The sequence below is a fragment of the Solanum dulcamara genome, chromosome 7 (genome assembly GCF_947179165.1).
Source record: "Solanum dulcamara chromosome 7, daSolDulc1.2, whole genome shotgun sequence".
Classification (NCBI taxonomy): Eukaryota; Viridiplantae; Streptophyta; class Magnoliopsida; order Solanales; family Solanaceae; genus Solanum; species Solanum dulcamara.
The window spans coordinates 34624295-34645157 of NC_077243.1; the positions used below are offsets into that span (position 1 = coordinate 34624295).

Below are 20863 nucleotides of genomic sequence, written 5' to 3' on the forward strand. Positions count from 1 at the left end.
ATCCAAGATGACCTATTTGATCATGCCATAACACAAATGTACTTAGATCAGTAAACTTCTGGTTTACGATCAAATGTGCTTTAATTGTACTAATTTTTGCATAATATAGGCTAGACGACAAAGTTGGAAATTTTTTCAAAATATATTTCTGGCCTGAGACACTCTTGGTTATACCAATATATTCAGTATTTATTTCATTTAGTGTCTCAACATGATATCTATTTCTGTGGATATCTTTAAAACTTAACAAGTTTCTTGGAGATTTAGAATATAATAGTGCATCTTCTATAACAATCTTTGTCCCTTTAGGCAGAAACATAGTAGCTCTTCCAGAGCCTTCAATAATTTTTGAATTATCAGAAATTGTAGTAACATTTGTTTTTCTTCTAAGCAAGTAGGAAAAATATTTCTCGTCTTTAAAAACGACATGAGTCGTTCCACTATCAATTACACAAATATCCCCGTGATTAATAATTGATTCAAACAAAATTTGAGGCATATTCATAATTTTCTTCAAAAAGAAATAAAGTAAACATTATAATTAAAACATGGCTCATTATACAAATTTTATTTATTTACATGAATTAAAAAAATATAAACATATTATTTAGTACAGACAAATAAAAAGAAAATTATTTAAATATTATCAGGCTTATCAATATTCATATTTTCTTTCAGAAAATTGAAGAAATCAGCTATATCCAGAAGCATAGGCTCAATATTATCTTCAAAAATAAAGTTTGTCTTTGAATTATTTTATGCTTTCTTCAAAGATGCCTGATATAGCCGAATCAGAAGTTTTGATAATTGGTAGGTCCGTGACTAGTGTCCCGTACCTCCACGTATTGAGAATTATGTCAAAATACACCAAGACTTGGGCCCAAGTTCTCTTTCTTCAAGAAAGGGTAGGTTTAAACAAAACAACCTGGTTCCAAACACACCAAACAAGCAAGCGACTGACATATACTTTCTGATTTTTTTTTGATATATCTTATTGCTTTTCACTCTTCTTTTTATATTACTGATTATTTCTTGGTGCCAACCGAGCATCATGATTATAATTTCTTCTTCGATCACGATTGGGGGCCATGACCTTTTTCTCGTTGGTTATAGTTTGTTTAATTCACTTCAGGGAGTGGCAAAAAACCAACTGGCCGACTATCATGATTTTTCATTAACAGTTCGTTGTGGCGTTCAGTAATAAGAAGGTGAGAAAGTAATTCAGAATATTTTTTTAAAACCCTTTTTCGCTATATTGCTGCTGCAAGAGCATATTCGCGGGTGGAAATGTGAAATATTTTTTTCAAGTTTGTCTTGCTCTTTGATTTCTTCTTCGCATAAATTTAACTGTGCTATAATTCTAAACAAGGCAGAATTATATTTAGTTATATTTTTAAAATTCATTAATCTCAGATTGAGTCAATCATAACGTGTCTGTGGAAAGATGACCAACTTCAAGTGGTCATATCTTTCTTTTAGATTCTTCCACAGTTTAAGGGAATCTTTTAATGTGAGGTACTGTAATTTTAACCCATCGTCAAGATGATGGCGAAGAAATATCATGGCTTTAGCACGGTCTTCACTAAGTTCCATATTGTCATCTTTGATAGTGTCTGCCAGATCCATCAATTTTAGGTGTATTTCGACATCTAGTATCCATGATGAATAGCCTTTTCCAGACATATCAAGAGCAACAAATTCAAGTTTAGAGATATTCGACATTTCTTACTCTTTTATAACCTTTTTAAAATAGCTCAAAGTGATGAAGACTCGTGCTGATAACGTGTTATAAAACAAACTAAACTTTGCAAATTAATAAAAAGGAGAGACAATAAAAGAAAGAGAGAATTATGTATTATTTCTTCTTCGGTGTCTTCACTCTCTGATTTCCAAAGCTATCTATAGCCAAAAAAACAAGAGGATAAGTAAGAGAGAAATGACAATATGTTGTTTAGTGAGTCCGACTAATGAAAGTGGAACATGCACTATATTTTCTTCTTTCATAACACTATGGACTTTAAAATACTACTCTAGTTGTTTGGCCAACAAGGCAGAGTACACGTCAACCTCATGATTACCCTGTGATTAGAAGCAAAGCCAATCACCATTCTCTATATTGCCAACTCATATATTTAACACATATTTTTAAGTAAATGAGAAAATAATTTTAATTTATTTGACCTATTTTAATTTTAATTTTAATTCGTTTAAAAGAAAAATATTTTTTTTCCTTTTTATTATATAATTTTTCATATAAAATATTTAAGATCATAAAATTAAAAAAACATATTAAGATATTTGATACATCTTTAATTTAAAATGATAAAATATAAAAATATTTTTTAAATATTATGTTAAATGGAATAAATTTTAATTTTGTGTGTATATATGGCCATCCATCAGAATTAGCTTTTTTCTACTCCACCGATTGATGTTGTAACACCCACCCACCCACACAAACAAACTCCCTAAAGACCCTCCGATCCCCCTTCCCTTCCCTTCCCTTCCCTTCCCTTGTTGTTTGTTTGGGTCTCTCTGACTTGAGTCCACTCCTTGTTCAATTCAGTCTTTGGATTTTCTCGATCTACAATTCTATAAGGTGAATTTCTTATCCATCTCAATTTCCATCTCTCTTTTGGATAATGTCGTTGCAATTTGATGTGTCGGTTTCTTCATTAATTGTATGGAAATTGACTAACTTTAATTGGATCTGATGTTTATATCCCATTTCTGAGGAAAACAAAGTGACCGACCAATATAGTCGTATTGATGGATCAGCTTTATCTGGCAAATTTTTTGTCATATGAATTTCTTTTGGTTGAAGATGCTTGTATAAAACTTTGGTCAATGGTGTTTCTCTTTTAATCCATAGCACAAGTTGTGTACTATTTGGCTTGGAGAGCATCTTTCTTCTCTAATATCTTAATTATGAGCAGGAACTTTGATATCTCAACATGAAGGCACTTATCCTTGTTGGAGGGTTCGGTACTCGGCTCAGGCCACTAACCCTCAGCGTCCCAAAGCCACTCGTAGAATTTGCCAACAAACCAATGATTCTGCATCAGGTAGCTAGCCTTGTTCAGCCTACATATTCATGAATGCTTTGATATACAAGCTTGTTTCTATGTCAATCGTACTCTACCAAATATTTTACTAATCATGTGTTTTTTTGCGAAATATAACTGGTTGTTGGATTGTGATTACTTCCAACTCGTTATTCTGGTTTGCACTTGGTATCAGTTAAGATAAATTGGTGTTGTAGATATCATCAACAGTTTCAAATTTCCAGTGTTAAACATCTCATTCTATATATCCTGTCATTGCTAGAAAATCCTCAAATGTGTGTTATGTTCTGAATTTCTTGTATTCAGGCTCCCCCTACTCCTATGCTTATCATCATCCAAATATAGGCGGATGAATTAAAAAAACAAGCAAAGCATATCGACTTGTGCTATTTATTTATTTATTGTACTCGTTCTTTTCTCAAATATTTTGTGGTTAAACATTCGTGTTAAGTAAAGCTTTGTCTTCAGATTGAGGCTCTCAAGGCTGTCGGAGTAACCGAAGTGGTACTGGCTATTAACTACCAACCTGAGGTCAATTTCTTACCCATTACAGAATTTGCAACTATTGGAGATTCTAGTACAGCTAGTTACTTGTAAATTAACATAACACAAGCGTCTTTTGGTACAGGTGATGCTGAACTTCTTGAAAGAATTTGAGGCAAGCCTTGGAATCAAGATCACCTGTTCTCAAGAAACTGAACCACTTGGCACTGCAGGTCCCCTTGCTTTGGCTAGAGACAAGCTGATAGATGACTCCAATGAACCATTTTTTGTTCTTAACAGTGATGTTATCAGTGAATATCCATTTAAGGAGATGATTCAATTCCACAAATCCCATGGTGGTGAAGCTTCTTTGATGGTTACCAAGGTAAATTCCTAGCTATTATTCTGTTGGAATTGAACTTCTTTTGGGATATTTCAACATTTCTGAGGCAATATTGAATACCAAAGGTAAATATTCACTGGTTGATGTAGGTGGATGAGCCTTCTAAATATGGTGTTGTCGTCATGGAAGAATCCACAGGGCAAGTAGAGAGATTTGTAGAGAAGCCAAAGTTATTTGTTGGCAACAAGATCAATGCTGGATTTTACCTGCTGAACCCTTCTGTCCTAGACAGAATTCAATTACGGCCAACATCAATTGAGAAAGAGGTTTTTCCAAAAATTGCAGCAGAGAAGAAACTGTATGCTATGGTGCTACCTGGATTTTGGATGGACGTTGGCCAGCCAAGAGATTACATTACTGGCCTCAGACTCTATCTGGATTCTTTAAAGAAACACTCTTCACCTAAATTGGCTTCAGGATCACACATTGTCGGAAATGTCATTGTGGATGAATCTGCCAAGATTGGAGAGGGTTGTTTGATAGGACCAGATGTTGCAATTGGTTCTGGTTGTGTGATTGAGTCTGGAGTTAGACTCTCCCGTTGCACTGTGATGCGAGGAGTCCGCATTAAGAAACATGCATGCATCTCAGGTAGCATCATTGGCTGGCACTCTACTGTTGGACAATGGGCTCGTGTCGAGAACATGACCATTCTCGGAGAAGATGTCCATGTTTGTGATGAAATTTACAGCAATGGAGGTGTAGTTTTGCCCCACAAGGAGATCAAATCCAGCATATTGAAACCTGAAATCGTGATGTGAGGAATATGTTTGTTAGCAGTAGGAAAAATATAAGTTAATGTATTCAGTTTTTTTATGATGTCTTTTTCCTTACCTATTCCTGTTTTGGTTGGTTTCCAGTTCTCCTCTTCTTCAAGTGTTAAAAGTCAGTCGTGAGAATTTGAGTGATGTAAACTTTTCTGCTGAATTGTTGTTATGTTGTGAAAGGTATGAAATATTGTAGAGACTGGGAAATGTGTAGTTTTTGTTATGTAAAGATAAATAAAAGTTCTCCTAATGGTTTTCCTTATTTGTTTGGACAAATCATGTAATGATTATATTATTTCCAGTTCTTTTATTCTTCTCTATTTCTAGGTCTCCAAGTCACAAATCAAAGGGGAACTAGAAGGGAAAGGCGCAGAAGAGGAGCCCATTCCATAAATCTGATGGGCAGGAGATGCTATTTTCTTCTTTTTCCAGTTGGTGGAACAGCAAAGTCGATCTGTCAATAGGGCCCTCCTTCATTTACTTTTATCTTACCTACACCTTATCTTGTCCTAATTCAGAGATCACCGACACATGCTACATTAGATACGAACCTGACTAATTACATCACCACCAACAACATATCAAATGAATACCATAAATGGGGTCTAGAGAGGGTAAAGTGTATACAGATATTATCACTATTTCATGAAGATATCGAGGCTGATGCTGAAACACCTTCGGCTTAAAAGTACCTGTCCCAAAAAAGAGAGAGCAACAATATATATATATATATATATATATCATATTGGCTAAAACAAGAAGCGCTACAAATTCGACAAGACAAGAACAAATGATCAATACTAATACCTGACTAATTACATCATTTGAGATTAATAAAGTCAGTCTAATTTGCTTGAAATTAAGAAGTTGTTATTATTATATACTCCTATTGGCTATTGCCTTCGAGTAGAGGATGGAATACAGCACACCTTAATAATTGATAGATGGCTCAGATTATCTTCTTCCGAACACATCCCTGCGGAGCAAAAAATCAGTACTTAAAAGTATTGAAAGAGGCTCAAATATATCATTGAATTTTGATAAAAAATTTATTAATGTCATTTATTAATACTTTGGCTTATTTATGCCATTTTCATTTGAGAAAAGACTTATTCATGTCATTATTTGTTAACTGAAACAATTCCGATTTTGCAAAATTACTTTTTACACGTAGTCAATTATGATTCGACCACATCATTAATTTAATTATATTTTTAAATGAAAAAAGGCTCAAATATGTCATTAAATTTTGAGAAAAAGTTCATCTATGTCATCCGTTAAAAGTTTGGCTTATCTATGCCATTCAGTTAACAAATGAGCTTTTTCTCAAACACAAATGACATAAATGAGCCAAGCTTTTAACGAATGACATAAATGAGCCTTTTCTCAAAGTTCAATGACATATTTGAACATTTTCCCGAAAAATATTATAAAATCAAAGTAAATTAAACAAGAATACTAAGGGCTAACACCCTCTTCAAGTTGGTGCCTGAAGATCCTGAATTCCTAACTTATGCATGAGGTGATCATATTGTGATTTTCCTACTGCCTGCCTAAGAATATTTGCCACATGCTATCTGTATGTTGTTTGTTGGTTGTATCCTGAAATCCATTGAATCTTTCTCCCCACATTCAATTTGACATACAAATCGTATAACTTCATGCCGCCTATACTTCGTATGTTAAGACCTTTATTTTCTTCCTTTTTATATACAGTGGACATATGAACTATATGTTACAAATGCAGCCCGTAAGTGGCCTTCAGTATCCCTTTTCAATAGCTCAAATTCTGAATACACTTTGAACTCCAACATACCGTACAACATGTGGATCGTAAGTCACTAATATGGTCCTTATGTGGGTTTTGCATCTACGCAACTGAAACACCAAATCTCACCCTTAAACAGTGACATTTACTATACGACTGACTTGACTTGTATCGGAGAATATATCAAGACATTGTATCTCATAATTGTTTCACATTACCTTTATATCTTGCTCCTTTGGGCCACCGGAAAAGAAACAAGTAGTATACATGTGAACTCATGAAATGGAAAGCCAATGAAAAGGAAAAAAAATGGAAACACTTCAGATAGAGGAGATAAGAAATCATACATGAAGATAAGAATGTCCTCTAGTCACAAAATACCATAATATATATAGAAGTCATGTATCATGTTCACTATGCATATCATATCATCTTGCTCCAAGCATACATAGAAGTCATAAATTAGTTAGACAATTGGTCTCCGACTTTTATCCATAACATGACACAAATATCCACATAAGTTCTTGTTATCTCACTTATACGGGTCTGATTATCCATTCACACAATCAAACAACATAGTAACACTTTGAAAAGAGACAAAGAAAGTCTCAACTTGCCTTAATCGAGGTCCAATAAGTTATATTATGAGTTTGCCCTTCCTTAAAGTCTTTGAATGATGCCAATTTATTCAAATACACAATTAAGATGAGTAAATGAGTTCGTATACATCTATATTGATATAAAAGGATAGGCTCGAATATCAAGTCAAAAAGTCAATCCGGAACCCCCACTGTCGAATCGTGAACTTTTTTCAAAATCGAATTACTCGCAACTTGAAGAACTCATACGACGAAAATCAGCTAAATTGAGCTGCTAATTGACCCCTAAATCAAAGAAACCCTTTCTCCAAGACTTCAGGCAAAAAGCTCCATTCCCTACTCAGTCACTAATTTAAAGATAAATTATAGAGGAAAACATAAATTCCAAGATTAAAAACTTACCCCACAAAAAAATATCAAAACCCTTTTGAGTTTTGCTCAACCCGTTCTCCCAAGATTCCAAAATCATGATTTAAAATAAAAAAATCAAGAAAGAAAGAAAACAATGACTTGTTACGGCATTTTCGCAAAAGCATAAAAATGGTCGAAACCACGATGCCGCAGGAGCTGAAAAATATCACAACCACAAAATCCATTTAACACGCAGAACTCTGCCGAAGCGGACCTTGCCATGCAGGTGCTGTTAGTAAACTGTATTGAAAACAAATAATGAAACAACAACAATAAATTCTGAAATAAAAGACAGAACTATAAAAGAAAATAAGAACAGTGTTTGAAAAAATTATGTAAGAACAATAAACCGAGCCCACTGAATGCACAGTGTGTCCTTAAAGAAATTATTCCCTTCAATGTACCCAAGGTTTTGGAATGTTTCCTCCCAGGATAGAACAATTTACTCACCAGAATAGCGGTACAGCAAATTATGGTGACTTCAAACCACTCGAAAGTAGTATATCACACGAGTTTTTAAGAAGTGCAAAAAAGAAGAAGAAGAAGATGTCTATCAAAAAAATTTCGTAAGGAACAATTCTGAGGATTAACCGATATATATAGCATGTTTGCATCTTTTTTGAAAAGATATCTGTTGGAAAAAGGTTTGCAATTTTTCAGACAAGGTTGCAATTTTTCAGAAAAAATTCGTTGAAAAAACGAAGGGAAATATTTTAAATTAATTCGGAAAAGAAAGAAATGGGTCGGGTCACGGTTCAGAATTTTTAATTAATTAATTAAATAAATAAATAATATTAATTAATTAAAAAATTAAAAGGAATTTGGTCCAAAAAGATTATCAATCAATCCGTAGCAGTAGTCATAGCCGTAGTCGAAGCCGAGCCGAGTGACAACGACGACGGCGCGAGGGGATACCCTCTTCTTGACCTTTTAGCAACATGAAGGAGTGCTTCTACTTTTAAGTAGGAGACTTTTTCTTTCCACCACCTATGTGGGACAAATGCTTATTTCACCAAGCAAGAGAGAACAAATCATTTTTCCCTCCACTTTTTTTCCCTCCATTTCTCATTCAACCTATTAATTGAACCCAATAATCCCCCACATGAATGGAAAATGGCTATAAGATAAAGGAATGTACAGATAAGTGTGTGATATACAAGCGAAGATTAATTACATCTGGATAAGTAGATTTTCCTTTGAACTTTCCATAGTGAACTTATATAGGATATACTCGATCAATCGGTAGATGCAATATTTTTGAACCGTTGAACTTTGTTGTATAACTAGACAACATAAGTCACACAATTAACCATCAACCATCTATGGTTCTCACGGTTGTGTTCGTTTCAGTCATGAACACCGCCTGGTTTCGTGAATGCATAGAGAATGGGCCTTTATCGTTATTTCCCTTGAAGTGGCTTATACTTCACATTCACATAGGTGATTTCTAAAATTGTAGTCCTATAGATACACTATCTAGTCATTTTCTGCCAGACTTAGATATTCATTAAAAAACTTTAATGCTTTATTAACTCATTAAAAAGCCTTAAGATTTTATCCTTGTTTCTGAACATTGTCATCATCATAAGAATTGATTGGGTTATTTGACAATGTTGAACCGCCATTCGTAACTTTGTTTGATCTCTTTGAACCTAGTTCTTGGGATCTCCAGTCTACTAGGTAGAGTTATGTACCGCCATGATGACTTTTCCTTAGCCTTAACCCTATTCCCTTCGATGATCTTTCAACTGCCTCTCTAGATAGGTCTTTTGTTAGTGGATCCGATATGTTATCTCTTGACTTTACGTAGTCAATAGTGATAACCCCAGTAGAGAGTAATTGTCTAATAGTATTGTATCGCTATCGAATGTGATGCAATTTTCCTTTATACATAACGCTCCCTCCCTTATCTATTGTCGCTTGGCTATCACAATGTATACATATAGGTGCCAAAGGTTTGGGCCAAAATGGAATATCTTTCAAGAAATTTCGGAGTCATTCAGCTTCTTCACTGGCCTTGTCTAAAGCTATAAATTCAGATTCCATTGTAGAGCTGGCGATGCATGTCTGTTTTGATGATTTCCAAGACTCTACTCCTCCACCAACGGTGAAAATATATCCACTCATGAATTTAACTTCAGATGATCCGGTGATCCAGTTTGCACCACTATATCCCTCAATTACTGCGGGGTATTTATTATAATGAAAAGCATAGTTTTGGGTGTATTTTAAATACCCCAAGACTCGTTTCATTGCCATCCAATGAGCTTGATTGGAATTACTCGTGAATCGACTCAGTTTGCTAATAGCACATACTATATCTTATCGTGTATAATTCATAATATATATCAAACTTTTCAAAACTCATGCATAGTCCAATTGTGAGTAACTTTCACCTTCATTCTTTTGAAGTGCAAAGCTTACATCAATTGGAGTTTTTTTAACATTAAAATTTAAATACTTGAACTTATCAAGTATCTTTTCAATATAATGTGACTGTGATAATGCTAGATCTTGTGGAGTTTAATGGATCCTAATTTCTAAGATCAAATCAACAACCCCTAAATCTTTTATGTCAAATTTGCTAGCAAGCATACACTTCGTAGCATTCACAATGGCAATATCTCTACTCATTATCAACATGTCATCAACATATAAACAAACAATGACTTTATGATTTGGAGTATTTTTAATGTAAACACATTTGTCACACTCATTAATCTTAAATCCATTTGTCAGTATTGTTTGGTCAAATTTCGCATGTCATTGTTTAGGTACTTTTTTAAGTCCATAAAGTGACTTAACAATTTTGCACACTTTCCTTTCTTTACCAGGAACTACGAAACCCTCAGGTTGTTCTATGTAAATTTCTTCCTCTAGTTCTCCATTTAAAAAAGCAGTCTTGACATCTATTTGATGGATTTCAAGACCATATATGGCTGCTAGTGCCACTAACACCCGAATAGATGTTATTCTTGTTATTGGAGAATATGTGTCAAAGTAATCAAGACCTTCTTTCTGTCTATATCCTTTGACCACAAGTCTTGCCTTATATTTGTCAATAGTGTCATCATCTTTCATTTTCCTTTTAAAAATCTATTTTGATCCTAAATGTTTATTTCCAGGAGGAAGATCTACCAATTCCCATGTATGGTTATTCAAAATTGATTGAATCTCACTATCGACTGCCTCTTTCCAAAATGCTGAATCAGAAGAAGACATTGCTGATTTAAATATTTGAGGCTCATTTTCAAGCAGGAATGTCACAAAATCTGGTCCAAAGGAAGTAGATATCCTTCGACGTTTGTTATGCCTTGGATCCTCTTCGATAGGTTTACTTTTCTTTGGTTCATCTCGCGGTCGTTTAGATCTTTCACTTGAGGACTCACATTCTATTTTATACGGATAAATGTTTTCAAAGAATTCAGCATTATCTGATTCAATTACCATATTAATATAAATTTCGGAATTGTCTGATTTGTGAATCAAAAACCGACAAGCTTTGCTATTTGTAGTATAGACAATAAAAACACAATCTACGGTCTTTGTTCTGATTTTTATCCTTTTTGACAAAGGAACTTGAACTTTTGCTAAACATTCCCACACTTTAAAATATTTCAAGTTGGGTTTTCCTCCTTTTCATAGTTCATATGGAATAGATTGTGTTTTGTTGTAGGGCATCCTGTTGAGTATTCGATTAGCTGTAAGGATAGCTTCCCCCCACAAATTCTATGGTAAATCAGAACTTATTAATAAAGCATTCATCATTTCTTTTAATGTTTGGTTTTTCCTTTCTGTAATTCCATTTGATTGTGGTGTGTAAGGGGCAATAGTTTGATGAATAATTCCATATTCTAAACATATCTCTGCAAAAGGAGATTCATATTCACCACCCATATCACTTCTATTCATTTTTATCTTTTTGTTCAATTGATTTTCCACTTCATTCTTGTATTGCTTAAATGCATCAAATGCTTCATCCTTACTATTAAGCAAATACACATAACAATATCGAGTGCAATCGTCAATAAAAGTTATAAAATACTTTTTTCTACCACGAGTTGGTGTTGACTTCATATCACAAATATATGTGTGAATCAATTCTAAGGGACTGGAATTTCTTTCAATAGATTTATAAGGATGCTTAATATGCTTATATTCAACACATACTTGACATTTTGATTTATTGCACTCAAAGTTAGGCAATACATTTAAGTTAATCAGTTTTTGCAAGATTTTATGATTGACATGTCCTAAACGTGAATGCCATAAATTATTTGACTCAAGTAAGTAAGAAGAAGCTTGAACTTTATTATCATCAACAACCATTATATTTAGTTTGAAAAATCCTAAGTGAGGTAGCTTTTTTCTAAATACATTTCATTCTTACTGACAACTACTTTGTCTGAAACTAGAACACACTTGAATCCATTCTTGATAAGAAGACCAGCAGAAACCAAGTTCTTTTGCATTTTTGAAACATGATAAACTTTGTTCAGCGTCACCACCTTGCCGGATGTCATTTTTAAAAATACTCTACCATATCCTTCAACCTTAGCCGTTGCAGAATTTCCCATATAGATAGTCGCATTAGTTGCAGCAGGGGAATAAGTAGCAAAGACTTCACGGACTGCACAAACATGCGATGTAGCTCCTGAATCAAGCCACCATTTTGGGATTTCCTACCAGGTTGCATTCCGATAGCATTGCACACAGATCATCCATACCTTCTTTATTCTCCACCATATTGGCTTGTTCCTTTCCCTTGTTCTTTTTCGGGAGAGACGACAATCTGGGGCTTTGTGGCCAGCTTTCCCACAATTGTAACAATTGCCCTTGAATTATTTCTTGTTCTGCTCCTTATTCTTTCCAAAAGGTTTCTTCCTTTTCTTATTCTTTGGAGAAGCATCTTCAATGATGTTCTCTCCCATAATCATTGAATTTCCACGCGACTTTTTTTTGACAGTTTTGTTATCTTCCTCAATCTTGAGACGAATCACAAGATCTTCCAACTTCATTTCCTTGCATTTGTGCTTTAAATAATTTTTGAAATCTCTCCACGAAGGAGATAACTTTTTTATCATTGCAGCCACTTGAAATGCTTCATTAACCACCATGTCTTCAGTAATAAGGTCATGAAAAATAAGTTGAAGTTCTTGAACTTGGGTTCCAACGGTTCTGCTATCTATCATTTTATAGTCTAAAAACTTGGCAATCATAATTTTTTTCAAGCATGCGTCTTCAGTCTTATACTTCTTCTCAAGTGCATCCCACATTTATTTAGAAGTTTTTATAGCACTGTAGACATTGTACAAATCATCATCTAAAGCACTTAGGATGTAGCCCTTACATAGAAAATCTGTCTGTGTCCATGCCTTAGTAATCATAATTTTTTCATTGGCTGACATATCAGTAGCAGGCACAAGAGGGTCTTCATTGGTGAACTTTTGCATACCAAGAGTGGTAAGCCAAAAGAACACTCTTTACTGCCATCCTTTGAAATTGGCTCCAGAAAATTTTCGTGGTTTTTTCGTTGGTGGCACAGCAATCCGGCTTGTTTCAGCAACAATCGCAGAAGTAATAGCAGTTTCACTTGCCATTTCTTTTCACTGTCAAAATAGATAAACTGTCTTAATATTTCAGAATATCAGACCTTTTACAACAACAACGATGAAGGTTTTATACTCTTCAAATCATTATACAAGTATGAACTTTAATATTCCAATGAAGTTTTTATACTCTTCAAGTCAGAATATTTATTTCATACGGATTAGAAAACCACATAAGTTTTAATCTCCAAAACAGAATACAGTTTAATTTTAAAAAATGACAATAATTTCCTTAAGATTGTTAGTAAATTGTATTGAAAACAAATAATGAAACACCAACAATAAATTCTGAAATAAAAGACAGAACTATAACAGAAAATAAGAACAGTGTTTGAAAAAATTATGTAAGAACAATAAACCGAGCCCACTGAATGCACAATGTGTCCTTAAGGAAATTATTCCCCTTAATGTACCCAAGGTTTTGGAATGTTTCCTCCCAGGATAGAACGATTTACTCACCAGAATAGCGGTACAGCAAATTATGGTGACTTCAAACCACTCGAAGGTAGTATATCACACGAATTTTTAAGAAGTGCAGAAAAGAAGAAGAAGAAGATGTCTATCAAAAAAATTTCGTAAGAAACAATTCTGAGAATTAACCGATATATATAGCATGTTTGCATCATTTTTAAAAAGATATCTGTTGGGAAAAGGTTTGCCAAAGGTTTGCAAACAAGGTTGCAACCTTTCAGAAAAATTCTATTGGAAAAATGGAGAGAAATATTTTAAACTAATCCAGGAAAGAAAGAAACGAGCTTCTTGACCCTTTAGCAACATGAAGGAGTGCTTCTACTTTTAAGTAGGAGACTTTTTCTTTCCACCACTTATGTGGACAAATGCTTATTTCATAAATCAAGAGAGAACAAATTATTTTTCCCTTCATTTTCCATTCAACCTATTAATTAAACCCAACAGGTGCAAGGGAAACCCGCAAGTGTGGCTAGCCCGTGCCGATGAATCTTGCCAAAATGGCCAAGCCCAACATCTGCCTTTTTTGCTTAAATGGGATTTCTTTGCCGCTGCACCTTTGCAAGCGCGATCCCTCGATCGCAAGTTCGATTCTGCAAATATGGACAGGTGTAGTTGCACATATATTGGAAACCATCAACAACACAAAAAATCAGTTCACACTCTGAAATCAATCCTAAAAAATAATTCAAAACCCAACTAAAAGAAATTGAACATGTAGCTTGACTAAAAATAATAATATGTAAATGCTGAAATTATCAAAATATTGATTCTGAATTGTCTTGATCGAATGTTGTATGAAGTCAACTCTAAACTTCTTAAACCTCAAGCCTTTAACCAACCGCCCGAATCACCATGAAAGTCTTGGGACCCGAACCAATTGCCCAACTAACCCCAAAAACAATCTTTTGAATTTAATGAAACTTTCAGAATTTCATTTCAAACTCATTTATTCAAAATATTGAGCGAAATTAAACTTCTCAATTTCAAAATTGAAAATTTATCTAATACCCATTCAAAACACCTTGAAAATCATTCCACCCATCCTCGCAAGCCATAACTATCATGCAGAAGCTATGAAGAAAGGTAAAATGGAAATAATATGCAAAAATTACAAAATGACTTTGAGGTAATTTTAATAAGTATTACACAAATTATGCTGGAGACATATTTGTGTTTAATATCAACACAAACAAACAAATATGTTTTACAATCCTGCATTATTTACAAATCCACAAAACAACAACTAAAAAATAGAATATCAAATCTAGAAATTTGAGAATCAACTCAAGAAATATCAAATACAACAACAAAAAAAATACTAAAAATACTATATACCATCTACCTAAAAGATCAACTAGTTGAAACGGACTCAAAAATAAATAATGTATCACATACTCAAAAGATACCTAAATTCCACAACAACAAATTAAAAAAGAAGTAAAATAATAGGTAATTGAGATTCAAACAAACTCAAAATTGGAGTAAGAAGAATTGAGTAACTAGCAAAGACAGAATCAGAGGTGTCAGTGGCAAAAACAAAATAAATTCGATAAAGTTAAAAGGTTAATATAAATAAGGTATATTTTGATAATAAAATATTATTACATGAGCCCCATGTATGTGTAATTCGGGCATTTTAATTTGAAGGGTAAATCACGCAAACTTTTGAAACATAATAGAGAAAACGATTAAAATGGTTCTTGATGTACAGGGATTGAACTATTTGGGTCCTTCATATATACCATCTTATTGAAATAGTTCTTGATATATATAAAAATATGAACATTTTGATCCTTAACGCTAAAACTAACAATAAAAGTAAAAAATATTGTTATATTTAGTTATGGATCCCTCGATAATAATACTTGATAGACCCTTCTCCCTCAATCTTCTTTCTTCAGCTAATTCTTCTTCATTGAAGAAAAGAAGGCGGCGATCCTTATTTCTATTACTAAAATCCTCTTTTTCTCACAAATTAAAATCTCTTCAAATTTCAAGAGAATATTTTTAAAATTGTATTTTTTCAACTTAGTCTCGTTCTATTTTTACCCTTATATCTGAACAATGAAATTAAAAAGATTCATGGAAAGCCTATTAATTTTGAAAAGAAAAAAAGAAGCTAAATTATCCTCATATAGAGCTTCAACAAGAGAGAATTTGGTTAAAGCTTGAAAATAGTTGATTTATGACAATAATAGTTGATTTATGACAATCTCCTAAGAGGAATGAAGTGTTTTATTTGATTTACGTAATTTATGAAATAAAAAAGTTAAAAAAGATGGCTTGGGTTGGCAGAAAACGTGTTTGATTGGTAGAAAAACAATGAAAGAAAGGTCAAAAAGAAAAAGTGCAGCAACCACTTTTGAAAATCAAAATGTGTATGTAGCAACTTTTTGAAAAGCAAAAAATTGACAGAAAAGAAAAAAACAACACCTAGAAAATTAACGTGTAATTTTCTCCTATAAATAGAGGGCCTCTTGCCCTCATTTAAATCATCCACAATCCCAGAAAGAGAGAGTAAGAATACAAAGAGAGTTATACACCAAGATAAATATTTTAGTCTTGAGTGTCCTCTTTAGTAGTTGTTCCTTTTACAGAGAGAAGTGTTAAGTTGTTTTCTCCTTGTATTTGAGAGCAGTGTACTCCATATTTTAATAGTGAGATCCTTCTACCCCGTGGTTTTTCTCCTCTATCTGTTTGAGGAATTTCCACGTAAAATTCTCGTGTCCAATTTATTTTCATATTTATTGTCATATCAAACTTTAGTTGTGGTGCTTCCTCCCCCAAAAGTGGTATCAAAACCCTCAGTTATTCTGTCTATTTTATGCAAAGGTACTATCTATGAATAGTAACTTTTCGTGAATAGTAAAATTCAGTGAAAATTACTGTTCATGTGAATAGTAAATTTCGATGATGGTATATTTTGTCACGATTATTCGCAAAAATATTCAGAAACGATATAAAAAGGTGTGAAGCAAATAACAATGTCGAGTATAATAAAGTTTGACGTTGAGAAATTCAATGGGACTAATTTCTCATTGTGGAAAATGAAAATAAAAGCGATATTGAGAAAAGACAATTGCTTAGCTGCAATTGAAGGCAGGCTCACAGACTTTGCTGATGACAGCAAGTGGAACAACACAGACAGCAATGCAGTTGCTGATCTACAGTTGGTACTAGTTGATCAAGTATTGTCTAGTGTGGCTGAAAAGTGAACGGTGAAGGAAATATAGGATACTCTTATGGGATTGTATGAGGCTGTCATGACCCAAAAATCGAGGTCATGATGGCACACATCTCAAAACTCAATCTGATGTGTAACCCTAAAAATAAAACTCATACAAGACTCCCAAAGGAGAAAGTGATGCCATAATTTAAATAAAAAGAAAAAAAATAACAAAAATTATCCCAAAACCTGGTGTCATAAGTATTAAGAGCATCTAATACAAGGTTCGAATCTGAAGATACAACATAAGTCTCTGAATGATACAAAAGATTGAAAAATAAAGATAGACTAGTGACGATCCGAATTCTGGGACCTTGTCACTAATTTGAGAATACACAATCTGCTAGAATATCAATTGTCGCGTGAGGTACCCCAACTAGTAGCTGCATCAAAAAGGAATACAGAAGTAGGGGTGAGTACAATTCACATGTACTCAGTAGGTTTTAGCTGACTAAGTATAAGGAATAAATCAAACCTATGAAATAAACTAAGGAACGCTTCCACCTGCATACAGAAAAGTCCCACTTCGGCATCGGTGCCGCCAGTTTATATATATATATAGTGGCGCGAGTAAAGTAAACCCATAATAACAGCTCATAATCATAATTAATCAGATAATTCAAACAGCACAGATATCAATGCAATGCAATGCAATATGATGATGCAATGATGTAGTGTTACGGTGGAATTAAGACTATCGCACAGCCTGTCGTATACACCTGCCGAGCTGTGCTACCAAGCAGGACCCTTGGGGGTCTCACAGACCAAATACCCCAATCACAATATCTCATTATCCTTGTCATCTCCTCGTGGTCAAGGGATCACAATGCATCCACTACCCTGCCGGAAAACTGCTTCGATCAGGGACTCAAGATACAAAGGTTGGGATCACAATGTATCTACTACCCTGCCGAAAAACTGTCTCGATCAGGGATTCAAGATACAAAAGTTTAAAGGTGTTTCATTTTCTTTCTCAAAAAGAATTTCCATATTTCTCAACTTCCCATGTTTCATGATATGATGAATGAGGATGAATGCATCAAAACACACATGGCATGGAAGTAATATTCAACTCATATGTGGTACAAGGTTCAAAGTTCTCAAAACTTAACATACACATGATATTCACCCTCAATAAATAGTAATGGGAAGGAAATACTTTCATTTAAATATTCACCCATTTCTTAATGATATTTCAATACTCAAGCATGCTCAAAACCCCCAACTCAACCCCTCAGACGGGAATCACAAGTCAAATAATATACTCAAGCCTCTCTCTTAGTCAAATCATGAATCACATGCTCTCAAAACAAATAAGATAACAAATAAGGCCCCCACACGGGCTATGTAATATAAATAAATCCCCACACAGCAACATATTAATAAATAATCCCTCACATGGCATCATAATATATATATAACATTCTCAACTCATATTAAAACCCCATCTCAAAGTCTATAACATATGAATGACTAATTACCCTATCTCAGTCTCAAAGAAGGATAGTCAAACCTACCACAATTGCCGAAACCGCACTCAAACACTCCACCGAATAAGCAACTCTCGAATTCAATGCCCAGATTAATAATCCACGATCAACAATAAAACATAAACATCACAAGGAGTCCAATGACACCCATATTGATAGATTTCAGAACCGGGGGTAAAATGGTCTAAAAATTAATTATTTCCAAAAAAGGTCAAATCTGGATATTTATTGGACAATCACATTCTACTTGTAATAATAAACTCATGGTTGAAAAACCCATAAAAATAGAGCTCAAAACGAGTTGGAAATCACAATTTTTCTTAAATTCAAATTAGGGAATAAATAAAGATTTTTGGGGTTTGAAACAAAAATTTAAGAGTTAAAATCATCAAATACTTAATGAAAAAGGAAGTTTTTAGGTCAAAAATCACTTACCCAATACTTTGCCTCAAAATTTTCTTCTCAAATCGCCTCAAAGAGCTTAAGAACTCAAACAAATGGTGAACAAAATATTGAAATGGGAAGACAGGGGCATTTTCTGCCCAAAACATTACTATTCACGCGTGTTGACCACGATCAACTTACACCACCACCCTTCAAAACATGTTTTTGACCCTCAAAACTCATTTGAAACTGTATAAGTATGAACCAATAGTGCAAATTGATCAAATAACACTTGGGGGCACTAAAAAATAGAGGTAAAATAATAATTTCACATAAATTTTTAAAAATGACCCTCAAGGTCATTACAGAGGCCAAGTCTTTGCATAATAAAATCTTCTTAAAAAGAAGATTGTATACTCTTCGAATGGCAGAGTCTATGTCAGTTACTAAACACATCAATACTTTGAATACTCTATTTTCGCTACTTACAACAATGGGTTACAAAATAGAAGGGACTGAACGTGCAGAGCTTCTACTTTAAAGTCTGTCTGACTCGTATGATCAACTCATCATCAACCTGACGAACAATACATACAGTCTAGTTTTCGATGAAATTGCAGCCGCTGTCTTGGAAGAAGAAAATTGGAGCAAAAATAAAGAAGACAGACAAGCAAGTTCACAGCAAGCTGAAACTTTGATGATGGTGAAAGGAAGACCAGCGCAACGTGGCCCCAGTGGGAGTCACAATCATGGAAGATCTCAATCAAGAAGTAAGAAAAATATCAAGTGCTACAACTGTGGCAAGAAAGGGCACTTTAAGAAAGATTATCGGTTCAAAAAGAAGAGTGAACACCCTAAGCCATCAAATGCTCAAGGGAATGTTGCATGTACCTCGGATGATGATGATATTTTATGTAGTGAGGAAATATCAAATAATGAGGGCAGAAAATATTTCGCTGATGTCTGGATCATGGACACAGGAGCAACATGGCACATGATTTCTTAGAGAGAATGGTTCCATCAATATAATCCTATCTCAGGAGGGTCTGTGTTCATGGAAAATGATCATGCTTTGGATGTTATTGGTATTGGATCCATCAAAATAAAGATGTATGATAGGACTGTACGCACCATCCAAGAGGTACGACATGTAAAAGACTTGAAGAATTTATTGTCTTTAGGACAACTAGATGATAATGGATGTTCATATAAGACTCATGGTGGAGTCATGAAAATATCCAAAGGAGCGCTTGTAGTAATGAAAGCGGAAAAACTTGCTACAAATTTATATGTGCTTAAAGGTGAAACATATCAAGAAGGAGAAGAATCAACCGCATCAGCAACTTCATTTGAAGAATCAACGATGATGTGGCATCGTAAACTTGGCCATATGTCGAAACGGGGTTTGAAGATTCTTGCTGAGCAAAAGCTTCTTCCAGTACTCAAAAAGGTTACACTATTCTTTTGTGAGCATTGTGTTACCAGTAAGCAAATAAGACTAAAGTTTAGCAATTCCTCTGCTAAAAGCAAGGAAATACTAAATCTGGTCCACTCTGATGTTTGACAAGCACCGATAAAGTCTCTAGGAGGAGCAAAATATTTTATGTCATTTATCGACAATTACTCTAGGAGAAGTTGGGTATATCCAATCAAGAGGAAGACAGATAGTTTTTTAGTTTTTAAACAGTTCAAAAGCACAGGTGGAACTTGAATCTGAGAAAAAGATCAAGTATTTGAGGACAGATAATGGAGGAGAATACACTGGTGATGAATTTAATAACTTTTGTAAACAAAAAGGTATTAAATGGCAGTTCATGGTGGCATATACTCCACAACAAAATGGAGTAGCAGAGCGGATGAACAGAACCTTGTTAGAATGGACAAGAGTTATGTTGGCAACTGCAGGGTTGGAAAAACTATTTTAGGCAGAAGTAGTCAAAACCACCTGTTATGTGATCAATCGGTCACCATTAACCGCAATTGATCTGAAAACGCCAATTGAGATGTGGATAGGAAAACCAATTGATTATTCTCGCTTACAAATATTCGGAAGTCCTGCTTATGTTATGTACAACACCCAAGAAAAATTAAAGTTGGATCCAAAATTCAGGGAATGCATTTTCTTAGGATATGTTGATGGAGTCAAGGGGTATCCCTTGTGGGATTCCACAGCCCGCAAAGTGGTAA

The 20863-nt window shown here is 34.2% G+C and overlaps 1 protein-coding gene across 1 annotated transcript; it reads left to right on the forward strand.

Annotated features, from left to right (window-relative positions):
• Nucleotides 1-2412: 2412 nt before the first annotated feature.
• LOC129895296 (mannose-1-phosphate guanylyltransferase 1) lies at nucleotides 2413-4980 on the forward strand. The gene is made up of 5 exons (XM_055970990.1): nucleotides 2413-2599; nucleotides 2937-3065; nucleotides 3534-3596; nucleotides 3694-3933; nucleotides 4041-4980. Exons 2-5 carry the CDS (start codon nucleotides 2955-2957, stop codon nucleotides 4710-4712), a joined length of 1086 nt encoding a protein of 361 aa, XP_055826965.1. The 5' UTR covers nucleotides 2413-2599; nucleotides 2937-2954; the 3' UTR covers nucleotides 4713-4980.
• The last annotated feature ends 15883 nt before the right edge of the window (nucleotides 4981-20863 follow it).

What these genes read in the sequence shown, in the direction of transcription:
- LOC129895296 (XM_055970990.1), top strand. Translation starts at nt 2,955, where the DNA reads ATGAAGGCACTTATCCTTGTTGGAGGGTTCGGTACTCGGCTCAGGCCA. An exon ending in AACCAATGATTCTGCATCAG is followed by an intron (nt 3,066 to 3,533) that starts GTAGCTAGCCTT and finishes CTTTGTCTTCAG; the next exon opens with ATTGAGGCTCTCAAGGCTGT. An exon ending in CTTCTTTGATGGTTACCAAG is followed by an intron (nt 3,934 to 4,040) that starts GTAAATTCCTAG and finishes TGGTTGATGTAG; the next exon opens with GTGGATGAGCCTTCTAAATA.